Raw genomic sequence first — 23,728 nt, forward strand, 5'->3', positions numbered from 1 at the left:
TCAAATTCTCCCCCTTATGCCATTTTTACACCCAGGACATGCCACGAATTTTCCTGACGTATAACAAGCCTAATAATATGATTAGGCTTTCTAATATATATGTTTCTTTATTTGGGTGTAAAAAAATATTTATATATTGCTAATCCATTTTTTTTAAATCAGAGCAACTGGCAACAAATTATGCATAAAATCATACAGCGGAAGCTATGTAAAAATTTTAAAATCAGAAACTGTTATGAAAATATGTACCGTATTTTTCGTCCTATAGGACGCACTTTTTCCCCTCCAAAAATGAAGGGGAAGTGTGTGTGCGTCCTATGGGGCGAATGCAGGCTTTCGCTGAAGCCTGGAGAACCCCACCGCCAGCCCCACAAGCTCGGGGGACAGCGGGGAGGCACAGCGCGCCTTTCCCGCTGTCCCCCGACTTGGTTAGAAGGCTGGCGGAGGGCTTCCCCCTCCTCCAGCCCCGTAAGCTCCCAGAGCGATGCCAAAGCTGCACGCAGGTTCGGCATCTCTCTGGGTCCCGTTCTGGGGGCTGGGGGAGGGGGAAGCTCCGCTTTCCCCGCCCCCAGCCCCACAAGCCCGAGCTTCCCCCGCCCTAGCCCCGTGCCTGGGGGGGGGGGAATAAATTTTTTCCCCTTTATTCCCCCCCCCCCAAATCTAGGTGCATCCTATGGGCCGGTGCATCCTATAGGGCGAAAAATATGGTATTCTTAATTGCCTGCATCAGCCTGATGGAAAATAAACAGGCATTTAAATGTTGGCACAGAAGGCTGACTCTGTTGGCAGAGTATTCCAGAAGACTGGGCCGATGACACTGAAGGATCGGTTTCTTGTTGTTGTCTAAAGGAGTCTCACCAACCTGGCGATCAACCAGCAATGCTCCTGTAGATGATCTCCGAGAAAGAGATGGGAAAGGGCCGGCCCACCCATGAGGCAAGCAAGGTGAGGAGACTGCCTCGGGTGGCAGAATTCACAGGGGCAGCAGGCCTGGCTTCCAAGGAATGCATCGCCTGCTGCCGCTGCCATGGTGGCCGTGACAGCTGCCAGGATCTGCTTCCTCCTTGGCAGCCCCCAATCCGATCCCACCTCTCCCCCCACCCCTGTTCACCATGTAAATCACTATTCCCCCCCACACACTTTGTTCCCCTTGTAAATCTTCACTCATCCCTTCTCTCCCCTGATGGGAAGACACCATTTTGTGGTTTGCCTCATGCCAAAAATGTCGTGGGCTGGCCCTGAGCTGGGATATTGATATTTTTATAATTATAATATAATATAATATAATATAATATAATATAATATAATATAATATAATATCTAGCTGGGTTTCCAACAAGATATTAAAATACAGAGGTCTGTTAAACATTAAAAGCTTCCCTAAACAGGGCTGCCTTCAGATGTCTTCTAAAAGTCTGGTAGTTGTCGTTTTCTTTGACATCTGGTGGGAGGGCATTCCACAGGGTGGGTGCCACTACCGAGAAGGCCCTCTGCCTGGTTCCTGTAACTTGGCTTCTCGCAGTGAGGGAACCGCCAGAAGGCCCTCGGCGCTGGACCTCAGTGTCCCGGCAGAACGATGTGGGTGGAGACGCTCCTTCAGGTATACTGCGCCGAGGCCATTTAGGACTTTAAAGGTCAGCACCAACACTTTGAATAGAGACACTTGGAGAGTCTGAAAAATTTGCACCTCAGTCCTTGTTTTGAACCTTAACAGAGAAATCCTAAGGTGGTGGTGAAATTCTGTGACAGAGATGCTTCCACTTCCCTGCACCAGGCAGGGCAGAAACACCCCGCTTCAACACCTCAATTTTCTAATTCTTTCTATTCAACCTTATTTTCAATTCTCCTCCCATTGACACCAAGAGGAGGGGAGATAACTGCAGAGCTCCAGGTGAGCCATAAACTAGTTCAGCCTTTGTGTAGGTGTGTCAGGGGAACGGGTGGAATCTGGGTCTGGTGGGTCCAGTTTTTAGGTGTTGACGCATTGCAGTACAGTGGTACCTCGGGTTAAGAAATTAATTCGTTCTGGAGGTCCGTTCTTAACCTGAAACTGTTCTTAACTTGAGGTACCACTTTAGCTAATGGGGCCTCCCCCTGCCACTGCCGTGTGATTTCTGTTCTCATCCTGAAGCAAAGTTCTTAACCCAAGGTACTATTTCTGGGTTAGCAGAGTCTGTAACCTGAAGCGACTGTAACCCAAGGTACCACTGTATATGGATGGTTTAGGTTAGAGGATTCCAAACATAAGATGCCCCCCTTTTTCACAGTTGTTGCACACAATGGGAGACCATTTCCACTGACAATCCCAAGAACTCTTTCATAATCAGTCATTTCCACTTCAGACCACATTAGTGTATACATGTATTTGAGGTCAGGACATATACATGCTTGGGATGCTTCCCCTTATGGATTTTCTGTGGCGACTTTTTTTTTAAATTCTCTGGGGAACTTTTCCAAGAAGCCATATATATCCTTGAGTGGAAGAAACTCCTGCCAAGATTAAAGTGGGGAGAGGAGAATGAATAGCTTGTCCGTCTGGCCTGCATTTTGTACCAACTTATGACCTAAACTGGCAGGCTGGGTGATCAGAGATGGGTGGGAATAGGGCACCTTTCCAGACTGGACGTCTTCCCAAAGGACATACTAGAGCCACTTTTCTGCAGGAGGGAGAGCACACAGCATAAAATGTCTGAGGAAACTGAAAAACAATAGATCAGAGGTGGGGGATTTCAGGTCCAGGAGAGAAATTCGGCCCTCTGCGCCTTTCTATATGGACCTTGGAACCCTCCCCAGGCCACACCTCTTCCTCAGCCACACCCACTCTTCCCAAGCCACACCCTTCATACCATTATTCAGTATTTTCGCCTGGCTGGAATTCTTCCTTGAACTCTGACAACGCTTGTTGGTTGGCCGAAGGCAGGATAGAGAAGGGATGTGTGAGATAATGCGTAGAAACCGACGAAAGAAGAATGGCAGATAAAATTAATGGACTATGCAGAATTGGACAAAATGACAGAAAGGATTTGAAACCTGCGGGACCAGAGATTTACAGAAGATTGGAAGAAGTATATGAACTATTTGAAGAGCAACTGTAATCAACAAATTATGTTAGTAGGACTACAAGAAGTTTTGTAAGGAGAAATATAAGAAAAGGTACAAAGTAGAAAAAAAATAGAGATATTAGTTATGAGACTTATGTAATAGGGGAAGTAAGAAATGTATACTAAGAGATTAGATTGGAAAATTTTCAGAGATTGATGGAAGTCAAAAAATTGTATTAGATGTAAAAGTATGTTTAATTACTGTTGAAAATGATATGTTAAAACACACACACACACACACACACACACACACACACATATATATATATATATATATATATGAGATAATGTGTAGAAACAGGCATACAGGACAAATGTAAGATCTGCATTCATGCACTGCCAATCATTTTTTAGCTAACGATCAATTCTTTTACAGATAAAACAGCGTCAGAACCTCCCAAGAAAGAATCTTCCCAAAATAAAAAGTGTAGGCGTGGACATAGCAACAAGAGTGCAAGTGGGTGGAGGAGATTAGAAAATATTTTTCCTCCTGGAAGGAAAACAAGTTTCTATTTCAGGGGGAAAGGAGAAGATGTTACGACTTGACCGGGGATAAGGAATTTGTGGTGTTTCAGGTGCTTTTAGACTCCAGTTCCCATCACCCCCAGCCTGCATAGGAGTTTGAATTCAGTCATGTCTGAAGGGTCATAAGTTTCCTGTCTCCAGCCTTGAGAAAACAGAGAACACGGCTCTCCGGTAACGCAGAACCCCCATGTCCAATTATTTGGCTGTTGCTTAAGAATAATGCAGTACAGTGGTACCTTGGTTCTCAAACGCCTTGGCACTCAAACAACTTGGAACCCAGGTTGTTTGGAACCCAAGTTCTGCAAACCCAGAAGTAAGTGTTCCGGTTTGCGAGCTTTTTTTTTTAAGCCGAACGTGCTCCGTTTTGAGTGTTATGCTGAGGCCTGTCTGTTTTTGCCATTTATTTTGTGTTTTTGTTTTTACTGCTCTTTTTGTTTGGTTTTTGTGACTGTGTGGAACCCAGTTCTGCTATTGATTGATTGTGTGACTGCAGTACATTGTTTATTGCTTTCATTTTATGGAACAATGGTCTTGTTAGAGAGTAAAATTCATGTTAAATTGCTGTTTTAGGGGTTGTTTTTAAAAGTCTGGAGTGGATGAATCCATTTTGCATTACTTTCTATGGGAAAGCGTGCCTTGGTTTTGGAACGCTTTGGCTTTGGAACGGACTTCCAGAACGGATTGAGAACCAAGGTACCACTGTAAAGACTAGATTAGGATAAATGAGCTGCCTGCACCCTGGTGTAACAATGTGAGACACTTTTCCAGAGGAACAAATGGAGATATTACACAAATAAACTTTTTTATTATCTAATGTAAGGAATATAATGAATGAAGTAATCATTCATGGGGATGGTTCATACACAGGAAAAGTGAACGGCAGTTACTATAAAACTTTGGTACAGAAAGATAAGAGGCTCTCTCACTGTTGATGAACAGGTGATGAAAGTGATGGGTAGCTCAAACCCCTCCTCACAGCAAGAATCTTGTAAGGACAGCATCCTTGGATGAGGCCACTCAGCTTAAAATGCCTCCATTCCAGATGTTTATTTTGCTACCTGCGATCTATTTTGACAAATGCAAATACAATACACTCGAATGCAGCTCTGCATGATAAATATGCAAATTATTAATTTGCAAATTATGGCATATTACTGCTTTGCCATTTGCTTTACAATGCTTTGACTTCATAAATCCGATGAAACTTTTGTTTGTTTGTTCTATCGTTTATCATTTTTTTAAAAAATATTTTATTCAAGATTTTAAACATTTTCACCCAACACATATAAACCCATCCCCAAAATACAATAAACAAAGAAAAACACACAAAAAAGAAAAACATAGAACATCAAAATCAAATCCTTAGTATCCATACTTTCTTCACCTTTTTGGACTTCCTTACGTCTCTCGTTCCTGCATTCCAAATTTATAAAGTTCTAAACAGCAAATTATCACCTTGTTTCAATACTTATTTTGTATTATTCCAATATTATGTCTTTAGTTTTAACTACATTAACCAAAAGCGTTTATCATTTTTTTTAAGGGTAACGTAAATTAATTGTGACTTTCCCTTTAGCCTAAGGAAATAACACGAAGCCTTCGCTTTTTAAAAAATTGCAGAAAGAAATGTTCCTTCCTCTATCGTAATCTTTGAACTCCCTTTTGCCTAATGATGAAGCTGTAGGTTCAGGTTTCAAAATGACCAGGAAAAAACCCGAAAATCATTTCTTCCCATAATTAAGAATATCTAATGGAATATCTAAAGCCTATCAGTTGTTATTTTATTTCATTGACCTCCTAGACTTCCATCCTCTGAATTAATTAAAAATAAATAAACAAATGAAGAGACAAACAAATGTACTCATCACTGGAATTACCACAGGTCTGCCATATATGGCTATTCAACTGCTCAGATTTGTGGAACAGACGCTGTTATATGTGCCACTCATTCTGCATTTGTGAGAAATCAGTCTTTGGAACTCCCCGCCTATTGACACACTTTGGAACTCCCTGCCTAGCCAACTGGCATCAGTCTGGAGCATTCACTATTCTTTATTGTGGCACCTGCTTAAAACATCTTTTGTTTAGGCAAGCCATGGTGGTGGCCCCTAAGCTACGACAACTTCATGGAGGACAACTCTCTCCATGGCTTCTCATCAGCCAAGCAGAACTTCATGTTCAGAGGCAGTAAGATTCTGGACGCCCGACTTTGGGCTGCCTCCAAAGAAGAAGTTAGTTGAACTTCGAAAGTCACCTCCATAGCTTATTTGAAAGTGCCCAGAAGCTTCTTCCTAAGGACAGCTCCAAATGGTGGCAAGGCTGGTGATTTGCCACAGTCCACTCTCCCTAACAATGTTCCCACTTGGTGCAGTCTTCCTGGTCTAGACAGGGTGCCGTGTCCAAATCTTGGTGCCAACATTGCATCTGGCTGATTAATCTTGGAAATAAAATGGTGTGATTCAGCAAGGCAACTCTTAATGTTCTCTGTTAGCAGAACAAAAGAAGAGGCTTTAGGGAAACCGATTTCCCTTTTTCTCTGCACTTAGTAATGCTTCTGAATACGTCCTCTTTATCAGGGGTGAAATGTCTGTCCAGTTGGATCTTTTAAATTTGCCAAAATGTCTCTGGCTATATTTTCTGGCTGAGACATAGACATAACTCAGCAATACATCACAGCTTCTACAGCCTACAGGGAGGTATATACTGTACCAGCATTCCTGCAGTTTTCATGGGGGAGAAGAAGCCCACAGGGGCAGAAAGGGTGAGGGAGTAGTGACGTTCATTGCTGTGCCACAACACGCCTGCTGGTGTGAATGAAATTTAGCGCAATGTGCCGTCGTTGTATCAGTCAAAAAGCCACAGTTCCATAATGCATCAGGTGCCGCAGTGTGAAAGGAACGTTAGAAAATGGAACAGAAGGGTTGGCATAATCAGGAAAACTGATGCAACATTTGAATGTACCTCTAAGTCAGTAACCCAGGAGCAGCCGTGGTTCAGACCAACCCAAGTTTCTGAGATGTTCTCAAAGCATAGCTGTCAACTTACAGATTTGAAAATAAGGGACCGGCAGCCTCGAAAATAAGGGATCAGCAGCCAAAATAAGGGATCAACAATTACTTTGATAAAATACCTATTTTGTTGCATGCAAATGGCTTTAGATACCTATTAGGTCCATAAATTACCATATAGCATATATTCAACACACAAAAATAGCAACAATTTGTTGTTGACAAAGGACAGCTGGACATAGAGAGGGCACCATTACCTCCAGTAGCTTATTTAAGGGACATCATCAATAAGGGACAGCAGCGGGACATGGCGCTGGGATAAGGGACTATCCCGCCAAATAAGGGACACTTGACAGCTATGTCTCAAAGGCGGCTGCTCTATAAAAATGCATTGCAATACAGTGGTACCTTGGGTTACAGACGCTTCAGGTTACAGAGTCTCCCAACCCAGAAATAGTACCTCAGGTTAAGAACTTTGCTTCAGGATGAGAACAGAAATTGTGTGGCGGCAGTGGGAGGCCCCATTAGCTAAAGTGGTGCTTCAGGTTAAGAACAGTTTCAGGTTAAGAATGGACTCAGGAACAAATTAAGTTCTTAATCCGAGGTACCACTGTACTCAAATCTGGAGGTTACCAGAATATGGGTAACTTTGGACAGGCTATCTCTGTCCACGAATGCTGCATGCACATGAATTTATGCTCCACGTGGGGTCTATGGCATATTTTATGACCCTGCAAAGTGCTTTTCTCAGTTTTCTCAATTTCACATTCTGAAAATGAAAGCTCAATGAAGATTCCGTGTTACACCCCACAGTGTCCCCACTTGAAAAAATATGGAGGCGGTACCAGGAACAGGGACTTATCCACAGCTGCCCAAGGACATTAAATAACAAATAACAAAGTGGCAAAGTGGCAATGACCACCTCCCACTTCATTCAGCTGGGGGGGCATGTGCAGGGAGGGGAATGCACGAATAGCTTAATTTAGGGAAGGGTTTTCAAATACATCTCAAGTAGCCACACCCACTTTGTGGACGGCAAGTTCTAGAATCGCTCTGGATCGAAAGCAACACGTTGAGGATGAGCGAGAAAGTTTCCCTGTTGAGAAAGACTACTTTGTGCCACAAATGGGGAGGTCTGCACAGAGCTGTGGAGACTGGTGCAGCAGCCTTAACTGCTGAAAAGTGCTTTACGTCACAGAGGCCCTCTTCCTAAGGCCGGCCCTAGTATTAGGCAGAGTGAGACAACTGCCTCAGGTGGCAGATGCTGGAGGGGGCAGCAGTGGTAGCCACTCCCTTCGCCCTCGCTGTTCCCTCAGCTAGAGGACAGCTCTGTCTGCCAAAATTACTTGTCCTGCATTCAGTAAGTGTCAGGAGTCAGGCATAAGTCAGTAATAAATCAAAGAAACCAAAACAGTGCAGGCCTTCCCCATAGATCTTGCCCCAGTGAGGCAATTGCAAGGATTGAAGGTCCTTCCCACTGCTCTCTAGAGCTCCTCCTCTCCCAGGTCCTTCTCAAGCAATCTCAGGCTCCTTCATCTATTCTCTCATTGCTCTACCCTCTTCATTCCTCTCTGTGTTCTCGGAGACCAGGAGAGAGGGGATCTGGTCGCAGAGGAGGGGGGCCCTCCCTGGATTCTTCAGCAGCCTGCCTCGTCTCTGTATCCTGGTCCCCCTCCTCTCCTGCCTCTGGTTCTGGACTGCTTTCTGCCCTAGCCTCTTCCTGCTCACTAAAGCCTGTTGCCTCTCTAGCTTTCGACACCTCCTCTCCCGTCTGCTCCCTCTTCTCCCTCTGACCACTCATCGTCATCCCCACACCAATCCCCTGGCTCTGAGCCTTCTTCCCCAGCTGGTGCCAGCCCCCTACTCCTCTGCTTCCATCCAGTCCATGACAGTAAGCTAGTTTGGTGCCCTTGAATGTTTGGTGCCCTTGAGCTGAAGTCAGATTCAGCTGCCAATCTAGTTGGCTTCCATACTTGGGATTGTGGCGGGCATGTTGTCGTTTGCCTCAAGCAGTAAAATATATTGTGCTGGTCCTGCCTTTTGCTTGACAAAACTGGAACTACCTGCACCCCTGGTTAGACAAAACACGCACCAAATAATGCATCTGTCTTGTCAGGACTGAAGCTGCTGTTTATCGCCTCTCATCCAATCTATTTCTGATCCCAGACGCTGATTCAATACTCCCACTTCCTCATCTAACTCAGATGAAAAAGAGAGGCAGAGCTGGGTGTTGTCACCATGCCAGTGACACCTTATGCCAGATCCGGAGTTCAAATTCCTATTTAGCTAGAATATTGATGGATGTCCCCTGAGCGAGTGATTCACCAAACAGACTCAGCTTCCTCTATCTGTAAAATGGGGGTACTGAGGCTTTTTGTTGTGCATTCCTCTAGGGCTGATTCGGAGGCAATAGCACAATATCTAGTCCACACAAAGGATTTGGCGGAGGTAGTTTTGCAGCAAGCAAAACAGCTGTTTCTCTGCCCCCCCCTTCAAAAAAAATACAGTGAGTTTGCAGTGCACTTCACTACTGCAGAGGGGGAATGTGCAACTTTCTGTGTTCACCAATTAAATCACTTTTCAGCTACCAATAGAATAGAATACAAGCAAAATCAAGATGGCATTGATTTGCAGAGGGAGTATAGCTGTCATGCTGACTATCACTCTTTCTTTTTTAAAAAAAGCACCGTTCCTGAGTGGAGGTAAGCATAGCTTCTCAAGTATTCAATGTGAAGATGAAGCGTCAGTCTTCGCATTTGGAAACATCGGTGTGTAAGAGACTTTTTCTAGGCTTCACCATTTCTGCACGTGATAGCGGAAGGGGGGCGGGTGAGGGAGGTCTATTCAGAAGAAACAAAGAGGGCTTGGAAATTAAACTGGGCAGCCTCTGGTGTCGCAGCTCTGGAGCCGCTGGGCTCGAGAAAAGCTCCCAGGTGAATGTTGCACGATCAAGCAATACAGCTGAGAATGGGAGGAGAGGGGGAAAGGCAAGTCAGATGAGGTTCACAATGTCATTGCGCCAGAGGGTATTACAAGGGGAACTGTTTGCAGGCAATGACATTGGGCTGCGCTTACTTTTCCAGCAGCAAAGCCAGGGGTTGAAAAGCTACTGGGAAAAGGTCCTCACTCACCTGGAAGTTCGGTCTCCTTCATTTTTCTCCATAAAAACCACCATTGCTATTAAGTTTTCACCTGGACCCTCTTAACTAAAACTAAACCTGTAGCATGCACCTGAATTTTCTTTCCTTCATCCTTCTCCAATGTTATGAACTACAGCCCTGGTCAGTGGCTGTTTTATTACCTCCACCTCTCTCCCTTTTGATGCTTTCCCTATTGCAGATATATTGACTGTAATCTCCTCGGGGCAGGAACTGATTTGTGCTTATATCCGTCTGCAAAGCATCGTCCGAATAAGAAATAATAATAATAATCTTAAATGAACGAGAACTGGTTGCAGGCATCCATTTGCAAGGGGAAAGCACACTGCTCATGCACAGAGAAACTATTTTCTTCCTGCAGCTTGCTTGGTGTAAGGGGGCGGGAGAGTCCGCTCTAAGGATGAGAGTGCTGTTGGTGAACATGGCTTCCGCGGTTAACGCTGGCTGAAACCGAATCCTCACTTCAAGCTCTAGCAGAAGCAGGCAAACCGTATCTCTGTGCAAGATACATTAGAAGCAAGGCGATGCAAACACACCAGGCAGAGCGTGATTCACAAGGCAGAGTGGGAGAATAACCTTTTGTCGCTGCAGGGGATGCATCTATTTGGGACCACTGTGGCCTGATCCTGTGCGATGCTAAGCCCTAACAATTCTCAATCGTTGCACTGGCCCAGGACCTTGGTTAGACAGCACTTCTCTCTTTCTTCAGCCCTGCTCGTGATTTTTGGGGTTTTTTTCATGTGGAGGATAACAAAAGTGACCCTATAAAGTAAGCTAGATCTAGGCTGGCGGGTCAAAAATACGGGACAACTTAAACACGCTGGTCCTAAATGCAAATTACTTTAAAATCCCTTGAACCCATAGGATCAGCACTCCACACACCACTCCTTTTACTATGAAGAAGTCTTTGCATTTTGAACCTTGCATCAAGAACAGTAGAAGGATGTCTTTCTGTGGGCCTCCAGTTTCTGGCATGTTGATTTTAATGCTGTTTTTCTGTTGAGAATCCTCTGCAAACACATTGAGTTCCCTCCCTCTGAAACACACACCGAAACCCCCTCCCCACTCACATGCTTGTAAGAGAAGCTATATGCATATAAGTTACCATTGCTTTACCCCGGGGCTACTCAGCTGCTACTACAGCCTGTATCTTACCCAGTACAGACCGTGCAATCTCTAAGTGGGCGTTCACAAGACCAGCTATTGCACAGGGCATACCTATGAGCCGTTCTTTTGTCTAAACAAGCAAGGTGCTTAATGGATGGGCTGCCTTCCATTTCCGCGCTCCAGCCACCTAGCAGCAAAATCGGGGAGCGCATTTGACATTCGGAAATGTTCAAAGGACAAAACAGAGGGTGGCGACTGGATGCATCCACAGAGTTTGATCTTGCAAAAAGAAACAACAGCCCAAAGCTTAGGATGGTGTAGCGGATGCAGAACTTTCCAAACCACCGAAGGGGATGAGAAATATACCATTTTTTAAAGAGAAAAGCACCCACACAACTGGTCCTCTGGGAGTGGGGAACCCAGACGGGGGGGGGGGGGAGGAGGAGGCCTGCGTTATGAATTAATCCCCTGGGGAACAGGCAGACAAAACAACAACATCTCTTGTATAAAGGGAAAAACACTGAAATCTCCGGTGATGGGGAATGGGGGGTGGCAGTGAGAAGGGGAGCCACTTACCCCACATCAGGGTGAAGAGATGCGCTCTGGGGATGAGGACCAGGGAATACGCCGCCCCGACGTGCAGCAAAGCCATGAGGATGACATTCCTCCAGACGATCTCCTGCCTCTGCCCAACTTTCCCGGGGCTCCTCTCGGGCGCAGGGTCCGCGGAGCTGCCATCTCTCCCCTCGCCGGAGGAGGAGGAGGAAGAGAGGGGCATCTTGGCTTCTTCCTCGACGGCGCCGGGCTTGGACATGGCCGAAGGGCAGATGGGGAGAGATGCCCTCTCTCCCTATTTCTTTTTACTTTGGCTCTTGTTTCACTGCCCACTCCTCCCCTTTTTTCCTTCTCTCTTTTAGGGTCAGGTTTCTCCCTTCCTTTACTTCTGAGTTTGCTTTTTAAAAATAAATAAAACCCCCTTTCCTTTTTAAAAAGTCCCCTTCCTCCTTCACAGCACTTTGCTCTGGGGCTACGGTCTACCGGCGGGAGCCTGGTCGCTGGGCAGCGGCGGCAGCATCTGTTGCTGGCATCTCGTCCATGCTGCTGCTGCTGCTGCTCCGGAGCCAAATTCCGCACAGCAACAGAGAATGAAAAAAAGAGGGAGGGAGGGAGGGAGAAAGAGAAGGAGAGGAAAAGACCTGCATAGCTACAGCCAATCAGAATCAGATGCGGCGCTCTTAAAGGGGGTGGGGGGGGAGTTAGAGATGTGCAGCATCCCTGTCTACTATTGCCACACATTGGCCAGACTGAACAGAGAGATATAGTCTCCGTCCAACAAAGAAAGGTGCGTTTGATATATAGCACGTTCAAAGGCAAACTATTGCAGAAAAGGCCCCCACACACCCAGGTCTTTGTGTGGTAGCTGTGGGATCTCTCTCTCTCTGTGTGTGTGTTAAATTGCTGAATGGGTATCTAAAATCCTTCAGCACATGCAGCCGACAACAAAAGGACTTCTCCCTTAAGGCCTTGGGTTCAAAGAGATGTTGACCCCAGTTTAGTCACTGTTTTAAATGGTGCATTTTAGCATTGCTGCTTTTAGCTGACCCATTGTTAGGGGTAGAGTCAGGGAGGTGAAGCCCAAGATCTTTTGTGCGAAGCTCCAGATTTCCTTCCTCTCCTTTGGAAACAAAACAAAACCCCATACCAAAACACACACACACACCACAACTTGCTTACAGGGTTCCTGGGACCCCAATCACCCACCAGCTTAAATTCGCTCAGAGGCCTACATTTGCATCTCTAGGAGTGGTATACGTTTCTAACTATACATTAGCATATGACAGGAACATTTTCAGCCAATGAGTGCCGAAGACCTGAGTCTTTTAAGAACACACAGCTACACCCTCTCTGTAGCCACCCATCAATAATTATTCCCTGGGCAGCTTACAAACAAAACCGTGCTTAAACAAATACAATATGTCATGATTGAAACCAGCAGCAAGGAATAGGAGACAGCAAAAATAAAATAAAATAAGATCATTACAACAGAGACAGCATGAAACAGTCTGGGTTTGAAACACAGTTTAAAAAGCCTGAGGGTGGGGAAGGTATTTAGCATCAATTGACAAGCGCCCCAATTTAATATCGAAAATAAGGGGGGCGGGCGGGCAGACGGACACACACACACACAAACACACAAACACACACACACACACACACACACACAAACAAACACACACAGCTATATAGGAATGGTGCCAGTGTTAGGAGCCAAACAGCTATATCAACCACAATTTTTTTGTTTTTTGTTTTGCTTCAGTCAGTGTCAAATACATGCCATATGCTTGGGATGTATAAAGCATATGCGGCAGGAATGTGCAGATTATGAAGAACTGATGCAGTTGGTTGTGACAAGAGATGAAGTTCTAGGCCCGATTGACAAAATAAAAACTGACAAATCTACAATTCTGCGGCTCTGTGAAATCATACACCCAAGAGTTCTCAAAAGAGCTCAAATGTGAAATTGCTGATCTTTTCACACAAAAATATGTAACTTGTCCCTCAGATCAGCCTCTGTACGTGAAGACCGGAAGGCCGCCATTGGAAAATAATTTTTACAAAAGGGTTCTCAAGGGGATCCTGGAAATTACAGGCCAGTTAGCATAACGTCTGCCTGGGGAAACTGGTGGAAAGCTAAAGATAAAATAGAATGCAGGAGAACAAGTCTTGCTGCAGCAACTGGAAAGAAAAGATGCAACGTTTATTTTAGGTTGTGGTTGGTGGATGAAATTTCCTCTCTAAACTTTCTCTGAAGTGCTGTTATGTTTGGCAAAAGGCGCATAGGCAACATCTATCCAGTTGCTAGGCTGGATGAGACGGTATTTCTGATGACCTGCAGAATACAGTGGTACCTCGGGTTACAAATGCTTCAGGTTACAGACTCCGCTAACCCAGAAATAGTACCTCGGGTTAAGAACTTTGCTTCAGGATGGGAACAGAAATTGTGTGGCAGTGGCAGCGGGAGGCCCCATTAGCTAAGTGGTACCTCAAGTTAAGAACAGTTTCTGGTTAAGAACGGACCTCCAGAACGAATTAAGTTCTTAACCAGAGGTACCACTGTACCGTGGTTTTGTGTGTTCATCAGTGTTAACTGTGGTGGTCCACTTATGCTTCACCCAAAAATGAACAGAGACATGGATTTGCTTCTGACCATGACTATCAGCTGCTTTCAGTCTTGCTTAGCAAGTCAACTTGCCTTCTCAGTGTTCCACAGCATCCCACGGCTGAAGAATTGCCTCCTTCTGCCTCACCGCCTTGTGGAAGGAAACCAACCAGTGTGGAAGGACCCAGTTGTTGGCCACTCTCTGTCCTCCTTGAAAAGGAAGAAGTTTTTAGCCTTGGCTTACCCTGTTGGCACACCTTCATATATCCACTCAGGTGCCATGTGCTTTCTAAAATTAGTTTTTATTAAAGTTTTTTTGTGTGTGTTACAAAACAAACAGAGAAACAGGGAAAGGTACATCTATTGTCTTCACTTTCAAACAAACACTAAATGTTCATTTACATTCATTGGGAGACACTACTGTCATTAATGATACGATAATCTTGATTGTCATTGTCCCATACAGAACAATGAAATTGAAGAAATCTACATCATACATTAAAAAACCAACAAGCCTGCTATCCCAACTATCCCAGCCTGGTTAACCCCCTAAAAACTCTGATACTCCATAATTAAATACAATATACTCCCACAGAGACTACCTTACACTGCGTTTAAAACCAAAACAGCATTTGGATAGAAACTGTTTCTCAGGCGGCTAGTCCTAGTCTTTATAACCCTGTACCTTCTTCCAGAAGGCAGAAGCTGAAAGAGATCATTTCCAGGGTGCGCACTATCCTGCACTATCTCTGCAGCTTACGGTTGGGGGAAAATAGGGGGAGAGAGTTGGGGGTATTGGGGTTTTTTGTTCCATTGCCTATTGTTAGTGTAGGGGTTTGTGTCAGCATCACACGGTTAGACCCTTTGTTTAGGTATGTATTTATTTTTATTGATAACGTGAGCAATTATCTTGGCTGGTTGCATTCAGTTGATTTCATTGTGGCTTGTTTGTGTGTGGAGTGGGGTGGGGTGGCGGGGGGGTAGGTTGTTGGGTCAGGTTAGCCATATTGATTGCCATGTGCTTTTGTGACATCACGGGCCGTCGACTGCACAGCCAATGGCAGCAGCTGGAGGGGCATCATCACCACCACCTCCTTTGACATCACAATGGTGGGCAGAGCTCTGCAGTGATTGGTTCTGTTGCTTGTTTATTATGAGGAATATGTATAGCCCACCCCTTATCTGTAGTGATACAAGGGAAAGGCAGGGACTGTGTAGCCTGGTGGGACACCAGGGTTCAAATTTGTGGGAATGTTCAGGGATGCAGGAAAGGATATATTGTTGATTATAGCCTTTCCAACTTGTGTTAACAAGTTCACAATTTTAACAGAGTAACATCCCCCTTTTTAAAGTCACAGCGGATGCGTTTGCTCAGGCTCGCTAAAGCCTCTATAATAACTGTCCTGGTATTTTCCCCTTATTCTCTCATAAAAGATAAGACACGACACAGTCTTCTACAAAAGTATAAAAAGAGTTTACTCACATTCTGTTCACAATCGGAATCCAGAAGGGAGACTTAGCTTAGAAAAGTAACATACACCTGGAAACTATCTCATAAGGAGACAGCACTTTGTCCTCTCTTGGCTGGAAGCATCTTTGGCTAAGCAGATGTTGCTTCTTCGATGCATGTAGTCAGAGAGAGATGGCTGTCCTGCCCTGTGCTTTTGTTGTTACCTGCACAGGTGAGGCCACGCCCACCTCTAGTCACATGCAGAGGAAGTCTGTCCCAGCTCAGAAGGAAACAGGAAATTTACCTGCTGGCTGGACATACATTCCTCCCCATGTGTAAACATGTTCACTCTAGGAATGTTGTATTTGACTGCTCTTGTGTTTCACATCCCACAAAATTCCCATTCAGTCATGAACCATGCTGGCTGAGGATAAAATGGGGAGAGGAAGAACTAGGTATACTGCCTTCGTGTCCTTGGAGGAAAGGGGAGATATTAATGTAATGACAAAATAAATTAACGCATAAATAAAACATGGTTTGTCTGGAAAGCTCCAGTTCCTCTCAAGCCAGTTTCTCTTGCAGTCAAAATTCTAATATTTTCAGGACAATAATGAATCAGCTTGACTCAGAAGCCCAGATAACATTTATGCCGCTCCTCCCCTTCACGCCCGCCCCTTCTATAAAACGATGTTATCCACCACTGTTTGCTGGCCTGGCCTCATTTATTTTATCCCCTCTATCACATTACAGAGCTGTCCTGAAAGAAAAATGACAGCGCCTCTCCCGCTCTATATCCCAGCTGTGGGATTTGTTAATACACAGTTCATGAGTATCAGATCAGAAGGATGACCCAGATTCGCAGAGGAGAGAAAATAGTTCACTGGAACTAGGGGCCAGCTTCATCTGGGGCTAGTAAGAAGCAAGATGGAGAAGGCAGTTTTAACGGAATCGGCTTCGTTTTGTGCCTTATTTTTGGTGACAGCTTTAAGATAACACTGATTCCGTGGTCCACGTGTTGAAAAATGACTAGGGACCCTGGGTTTCAAATCCCCACTCAGAAAGTTTCCTGGGGGTGGTAAGGAAAGCTGTGGCCTTCTGAGATGAAGATGTACTCCAACTCCTACCAACCCCATCCAGCATTGCCAATGGACACAGATGATGGGAGTTGTAGTCCAGCAACATCTAATGGGCAACAGGTTTCTGGGTTTTAGTTTAGGTACTGGGTGACTCTGGGCTTGTTCTTAACTCTCAGCCCACTTCACTTCCCCAGGAGTTTTGAGGATAAAACAATACTGGGGGCGGATGAGGACATGTGAGACTCATATATGCTCACTTGAGCTCCTTGAAGGGGGGGGGGGAGATGATCAACGTAATGATCAATACTAATATTCCTGGTATTTGGAAATTAGGTGCAACAGCTGTACTGTAGGTGGTTGCTTTTATTTTGCAATTTTATAGCTGGCTACTGAAGTGCGGGTGGCGCTGTGGGTTAAACCACAGAGCCTAGGACTTGCCGATCAGAAAGTCGGCGGTTCGAATCCCCGCGATGGGGTGAGCTCCCGTTGCTTGGTCCCTGCTCCTGCCAACCTAGCAGTTCGAAAGCACGTCAAAGTGCAAGTAGATAAATAGGTACCGCTCCAGCGGGAAGGTAAACGGCGTTTCCGTGCGCTGCTCTGGTTAGTCAGAAGCGGCTTAGTCATGCTGGCCACATGATCCGGAAGCTGTACGCCAGCTCCCTCGGCCAATAAAGCGAGATGAGCACCAGAACCCCAGAGTCGGTCACGACTGGACCTAATGGTCAGGGGTCCCTTTACCTTTACTGAAGTGCTGTAGACATGTTGTCCTCCTCTGACAGGGCAGAATAATACTCTGCAGCAACAGTCAAACCATGCATGTAAAATGCTATGATACCACTGTAAATAGTTATGACTTTCCACAAAGAATTCTGGGAGCTGTAGTTTATTCAGGGTGCTAAGAGGTGCCCTGTTACCCCCTCAGTGATACCATTTCCAGAGTCCCCTGTGAAGAGGAATCGGTCGTAAAACCACTCTTGGAATTGTAGCTCTTGGAGGGGGAATAGGGTTCTCCAAACAACTCTCAGCACCTAACAAACCACAGCTCCCAGAATTATTTGGCAGAACTCATGCAAGTTGCATCACAGTGCTTTAAATATATAGTTTAGATGTGGCTGGCAACTAAAGCAAAGGTGCTATTGTTCTAGTATTCACCAGATGTTTTTGACTGGAACTTCCATCAGCCCCAATCCGGCACAGCCAACCGTCAGCCAGGAAGGGAGTAGTACTCCAAAACATCTGGATGGCACTGGATTGGGAAATCCAGTATTAACCTATTAAAATTTCCTTCCAGTAGCACCTTAAAGACCAACTAAGTTAGTTCTTGGTATGAGCTTTCGTGTGCATGCACACTTCTTCAGGTATTTTTTGTTTTGACTATGGCAGACCAACACGGCTACCTATCTGTAACTGGAACTATTAAAACTTGGGAGCTTCAATAGCCTTTATTTTTATTATGGATTAAGTAGCAAGAAGACAGGCCAAGATTGGTGGTGGACAAGAGCTTGTCTGAGGGGTGGGGGACCTTTTTCAACAAAGGGCCACATTTACTTTTGAGCAACTCTCCCAGGGCCACATGTGCATGGTGGGCGGGACCAGTGGAAAAGTGGGTGGAGCAATGCATGCAAAGTTTGCCTCTGTTTGGTAGGCTAGTTTTGACATGCGCTCCACAATCCCCCCCCCCCCCCTTTAGCCTTCACCTGGGCAAGTAAGAAGTATTAGCAGAGTTCAAGGACACATTCTAGCTGGGGGGGGAAACCCTCAAGGGCATGGATAGCTCAATTGTTTAGTGTGGTGTTGATAACGCCACTGTTGCAGGTTCGATCCCCATGTGGGACATCTGTGGTCTAAGCCACTGAGCCTCTTGAGCTTACTGATCAGAAGGTCAGCAGTTCGAATCTCCACGACGGGGTGAGCTCCTGTTGCTTGGTCCCAGCTCCTGCCAACCTAGCAGTTCGAAAGCACACTGGCGCAAGTAGATAAATAAGTACCTCTGCGGTGGGAAGGTAAACGGTGTTTCTGCGCGCTCTGGTTTTGTCACGCTGTTCCGTTGCGCCAGAAGCAGCTTAGTCATGCTGGCCACATGACCCGGAAGCTGTCTGCGGACAAACGCCGGCTCCCTCAGCCTAAAAGCGAGATGAGCGCCGCAATCCCATAGTCACCTTTGCCTGGATTTGACCGTACAGGGGTCCTTTACCTTATATTCCTGCATTGCAGGGGGTTGGACAAGGCCCCTTCCAACTCTACAATTCTATGGGTGGGTGTGTCCCAAGGGTCAGACAGGTAGGTTTGGAGAGCTAAATTTGGCCACCAGAGTTGAGGATTCCCATCCCTGGCCTCCCCTCTTTAAGAGATACAGCTCTGCAGTTGCGATTTCAGCCTAGAGAAAACTCTCCTGACGTAGAATGGCTTGGGAATGTGAAAACTATGATTCCCCACCCTCTTACAGAGTGCAGCATGTGGTGGCCCATTTACTGCCCAGCTTAATGTATAGTGTTGGGCGGCAAGCCAGGAATAGGGAGGCCTTTTAATGAAACGTACCATGAGGGAGGAGGGGAAAATAACATTGTAAGAATGAGCTAATTATGAGGTAGGTCCCTGGAGGCAACTGCATGAGCAAAGAGAACACAGTTAAAAAAAATAAATCAAAATATTTTTAGGCTTCTCAAAGATCCTTCCAGAATATTCTGTCAGGGGAAAACAAAGGGGAAGAGAAACACCTGCCATCAAAAAATGCAGAAAAGCCTGTCAATAAATGAGCAAGACCCAGGGTGGGAGGAGAAACAGGAGGCTATGGCGGAAGCTGATCAAGCAAATACATGGGTTACTGGAGTGGCACCCAATCTCCCCTCACCCAGGTGAAATTAGGTTTGAAAGAAGCCTTGTATTGTAGCCAACAGAAGAGCACTGTGTACAGATTTAAATCATGGGTAGGCAAACTACGGCCCGGGACCCGGATCCGGCCCAATCACCTTCTAAATCCGGCCAGCGGACGGTCTGAGAATCAGTGTGTTTTTACATGAGTAGAATGTGTCCTTTTATTTAAAATGCATCTCTGGGTTATTTGTGGGGCATAGGAATTCGTTCATTTCTTTCCCCTTCAAAATATAGTCCGACCCCCACAAGGTCTGAGGGACAGTGTACTGGCCCCCTGCTAAAAAAGTTTGCTGACCCCTGATTTAAATCATATCCTCCCCCCTCCCCCCCCCAATAATTATTGGGAGCTGTGGCTTGTTAAGGTTGCCGGAATTGTAGCTCAGTGCGGGGTAATCTACGAGTCCTGTGCAGAAAACCAGGATTTCCTCAGATTTATGTGCTGATAAAAGATTTTATTCGAGAAGTATCAACATGAAACAGGAATCTCCCGCTAGAGAGTTAAGAGGTGCAGTGGATTGCTCTCCACATTAATGCACAAGAGGTTTTGGTCAGCACAAGCATTCCTGGGGGCTTTGCGCTTGCTAGTAATTGGTCTTTTGAGTTTTTGGCAAGCTCACATATGGAATTTTAATTTGCAATGTGGAAACTGACTTGTGCAGTATCAGCTAGGATGAAAGCTGTTGCAAGGACCTGGGGAAGTCTGTTCCTTTTCTGGCCACGTCAAAGGTAAGAAAAATGCAGTAAAAGGCTTGAACCACACCCATGAAAATTTCGGTGAAACTTTCTCTCTCCTTTAGGCTTTTAAATGCAGGATTTGAAGCACCCACATATCCCTGGAGGCCGGTCCCCATGTGCTCCTGGAAACTGACAAATACCGTATTTTTCGCTCTATAAGACGCACCAGACCACAAGACACACCTAGTTTTTGGAGGAGGAAAACAAAAAAAATATTCTGAATCTCAGAAGCCAGAACAGCAAGAGGGATCGCTGCGCAGTAAAAGCAGTAATCCCTCTTGCTGTTCTGGCTTCTGGGATAGCTGCACAGCCTGCATGCGCTCCATAAGACGCACACACATTTCCCCTTACTTTTTAGGAGGGAAAAAGTGGGTCTTATAGAGCAAAAAATATGGTAGTTGGTGGTAGCAAGTGAAAGGACTTTCTTTTTTAGGAGTGGTCCCTCATTTATAGCGTATAGTCCCAAGACTCACCCGATGCTTTCAATAAAGGTCTTTAGCTGCAGGCAAACATCTTCATACTCTTATAGGCTTTTAAAAATCAGATTCTTTTACCTCTCTCTCTGTCTCTGCAAGGTGGGTATTTTTGCTCTTTGGGGAGGCAGGTTTGTGGTGCCAGACCTTCCAGTCAGCTACAATTGTGCAACCTAAATTTGCCAATTGTAAAAGCACAAGACAGAAATAGAAGTAACTCTGTCTTATGTTGTTTTAATGCTGCTTTTACAATTGTACGTTTGTCTTGTATAGTTCTGTTATATGCTGAGCAACGTTCAGGGAAAGTTAAGCTATTGACTGGTTAATACGATAAGCAAAGATGTAGATGGCTTCAAAGCCCTTTGTTATTCTGCCTCAGTCTACTTGAAGGCTGGGAGACACACACGTCTGCAACAGCCAGGAGCTTCCCAGACAGAGGGAGCTTCCAGACGATCGATATTTTTGAGTGGGATCCAACAAAATATTGGCAAATTTAGGTTGCACAATTGTAGCTGACGGGAAGGTCTGGCACCACAAACCTGCCTCCCCAAAATATCAGACTTTCTGGGTAAGCCAAGTGGCCAGAAAACGTACTGCAAAGTGTGGTGTAACAGTTGCTTTGACGCAACATCATCGAACCTGCCCACAAACAAATCAGAATGAATGCTCAATAAAAACAGGTTGCTTTGGAAGCACATAGAATCTACTGGAGGCAAGGAGAATCGACAGGCTTTTATAGTGTGCATAAATACAGGTTGCATCAACTAAATGTTAAATAAGGAGAGGAATAGTTTTGTGGTAAGAGTAGCTTGCCTGGTGGAGTGGAGCAGCAGAAATAGCCTCCAGGGCAATAAATAAATAAAACTCACCTCTCCACTTCCCATCTTCCCTTCTAAGGTGTAGATACCAGAGAATACAGAGTTTGTGATCACATTTTTATTTCATTTGGGGCAACGGTAAGGCCTCACAGGCTGGGCCAGTGCCCCAGATGAACTTCGCATATGCCTGAAGATGCTTCAAAACCCTTTGCAACACAAAAGGACAGCTTGACAGACAAGCCATTGTGTGTTCCCTGAAAGTAGAGGGTTTGGAAATCATTGTTTTGAAAGCTGACACGCACAAGGTGTTTGAAAGATGCCATCATTCCAACTGACTCACAGACATGGGAACTTTGCTGTTTGATCTATCAAAACCAACCTTAGTACCATTTCGATGGCACTGATCTGGCCTCCGTTATAGAAGGAATCAGCATGGGAAGGGGGCATGCATATATATATATATATATATATATATATATATATATATATATATATATATATATATATGCGCATAACTTCAAGGCGATGGGTTTAAATAAATAGCCATTCGGCCTAACGAAAGCAAAGGCATTAAACTATTAAGCAAGCTAAAAATTAATTAAGCTAAATCCCACTGACACTGCGGAAGCCTTAAGGAGGAGGAATAATAACTCAGCGCACACAGAAAATAGAATCTGAAACATTTTAATGGCTTGTTGATGCAGAGGAATGTGGGGGAAAATTGCTTTCTGAGGTCAGCCTTACACACAAACTCCCCTCTCTTTGCTGTATTTAAAAGCCACTTTCAAAGCAGCAGGTAACATGCATTTAAAATGGGGTATATGATGTGGCGCAATTAAATACACTTATCTGCCGATAAAAGATGGAGAGAAAGAAAAAGCACCAGGACTTGCTGGCCCTTCTAAAACGAAGCTCATCTGCGGCAAGGGTGGGGAGGGGAGGGAGAAGAGAAAATGACTTTGTCGTGACCAGCTTTCTATATCGCATCATGCTCTAAGGGCCGGGGTCCATCTCGCAGCACGCCACTTTGAAAGCAGGATGCTTCTGCTCTGCAAAAAGCCCAATTCACACGGCCAGCTTGTTGGCCTGGGTGAGGACCACTTTGAGCACTGGCATGAAGGCAGACGTCTCGCTGAAGTTGCTTGTGCTGACTATGTGGGTGTGGATGTTCAGCCCCTCCGTGTAGTTCCGTGTTTCGATGCTTCTGGCGATGTTGTGCAAACCGTTGATTATCGTTGGGGAGAGCTGGAGGGAGGGGGAGAGAAAACACAATTGAGAAGGTAGCTTTTTCACAGAGATATCTGGGAACCCCAACCTGACGCCACTCCAGCATTCTTGGTCCCAAGCACGCCACTCAAGAGTGGAGTGGCTAAATGGCCACTGGAGAAATCTGTCCTCGTCAATGGTTGCGGTATTATTATTTTACACGACTTCACAAAGGAAGATGAAACTGGGGCAAGCAAACAACTTCTTCCAAGGACAGCTGCGAGCACCAATGGCAACAGGTTGGTGCAAGGCCGTAGCAGCCCCTTCCCCCCTTTCCTCCAGCAGGAAATTCCCAAACTTGGGTCTCTAGCTGTTGGTGGACTACAATTCCCATCATCCTTGACCACTGCTAGCCAGGGATGATGGGAGTTGTAGTCCAACAGCAGCTGGAGACCCAAATTTGGGAAGCCCTGCTCCAGGGCATGTGGAACGGTGTGTCTGCCTCTCCTGCCCTGCCCAGCCAAGACCTCAGAATGTTGCCTCCTGTACCACTGCAGGACTTCCCCAACCCACATGGTGGAACCCATATGGAGAGCATTTGTGGTACAGAATGAAATGCCGTTCTGGATGATGCATCAGCTGAAGATTGGAAGCAGATACTTTTTACAAGAGTTGGCTTTTTTGTGCTGTGACACCACCAGCATCTGCACAAGTGGGGCAGCAGCTGTGTGCAATCTGTCTATTCAGAGTCAGCATGACTCCCAATAAGGACCGATGCTGTAGGCCAGGGATGGGGAAGCTCTGGCCCTACAGATGTTGCTGGATTCCAACTGGGCCATGTTGGCTGGCCCAGGTTCCGCAATACACAGAAGTCATCCCTTGGGCTCCTCTTACTCTGCTCGGCCACTGTAGGGACAGAACGCTGAAATAGATATATAGACTTCTTACATCTGATCTGGCTTGGGGATTTCTGATGCTGTTTAAAGGGGGCTGACGGTTTTAAGCATTTTCTTGGGATTCCCAGGAGCCCAACACAA

The 23,728-nt window shown here is 45.5% G+C and overlaps 2 protein-coding genes across 19 annotated transcripts in view; both read right to left on the reverse strand.

Moving 5' to 3' along the window:
• Positions 1 to 12,043, reverse strand: part of SCD5 (stearoyl-CoA desaturase 5) — a 39,024-nt gene extending 26,981 nt beyond the window's left edge. Inside the window, exon 1 of the mRNA XM_028743987.2 lies at positions 11,476 to 12,043. Within this exon, the coding sequence (XP_028599820.2) occupies positions 11,476 to 11,713 (238 nt within the window). The 5' untranslated portion in view covers positions 11,714 to 12,043. The remainder of the gene's footprint in view (positions 1 to 11,475) is intronic.
• A 10,110-nt stretch (positions 12,044 to 22,153) lies between these two features.
• The window catches only part of SEC31A (SEC31 homolog A, COPII component), a 61,689-nt gene continuing 60,114 nt past the window's right edge, over positions 22,154 to 23,728 (reverse strand). For all 18 annotated transcript variants that reach the window (XM_028743732.2, XM_028743735.2, XM_028743738.2 and 15 more), the window contains one exon: positions 22,154 to 22,730. In XM_028743732.2, the coding sequence (XP_028599565.2) occupies positions 22,551 to 22,730 (180 nt within the window). In that variant the 3' untranslated portion in view covers positions 22,154 to 22,550. The remainder of the gene's footprint in view (positions 22,731 to 23,728) is intronic.

Source organism: Podarcis muralis, chromosome 9 (assembly GCF_964188315.1).
Source record: "Podarcis muralis chromosome 9, rPodMur119.hap1.1, whole genome shotgun sequence".
Taxonomy (NCBI): Eukaryota; Metazoa; Chordata; class Lepidosauria; order Squamata; family Lacertidae; genus Podarcis; species Podarcis muralis.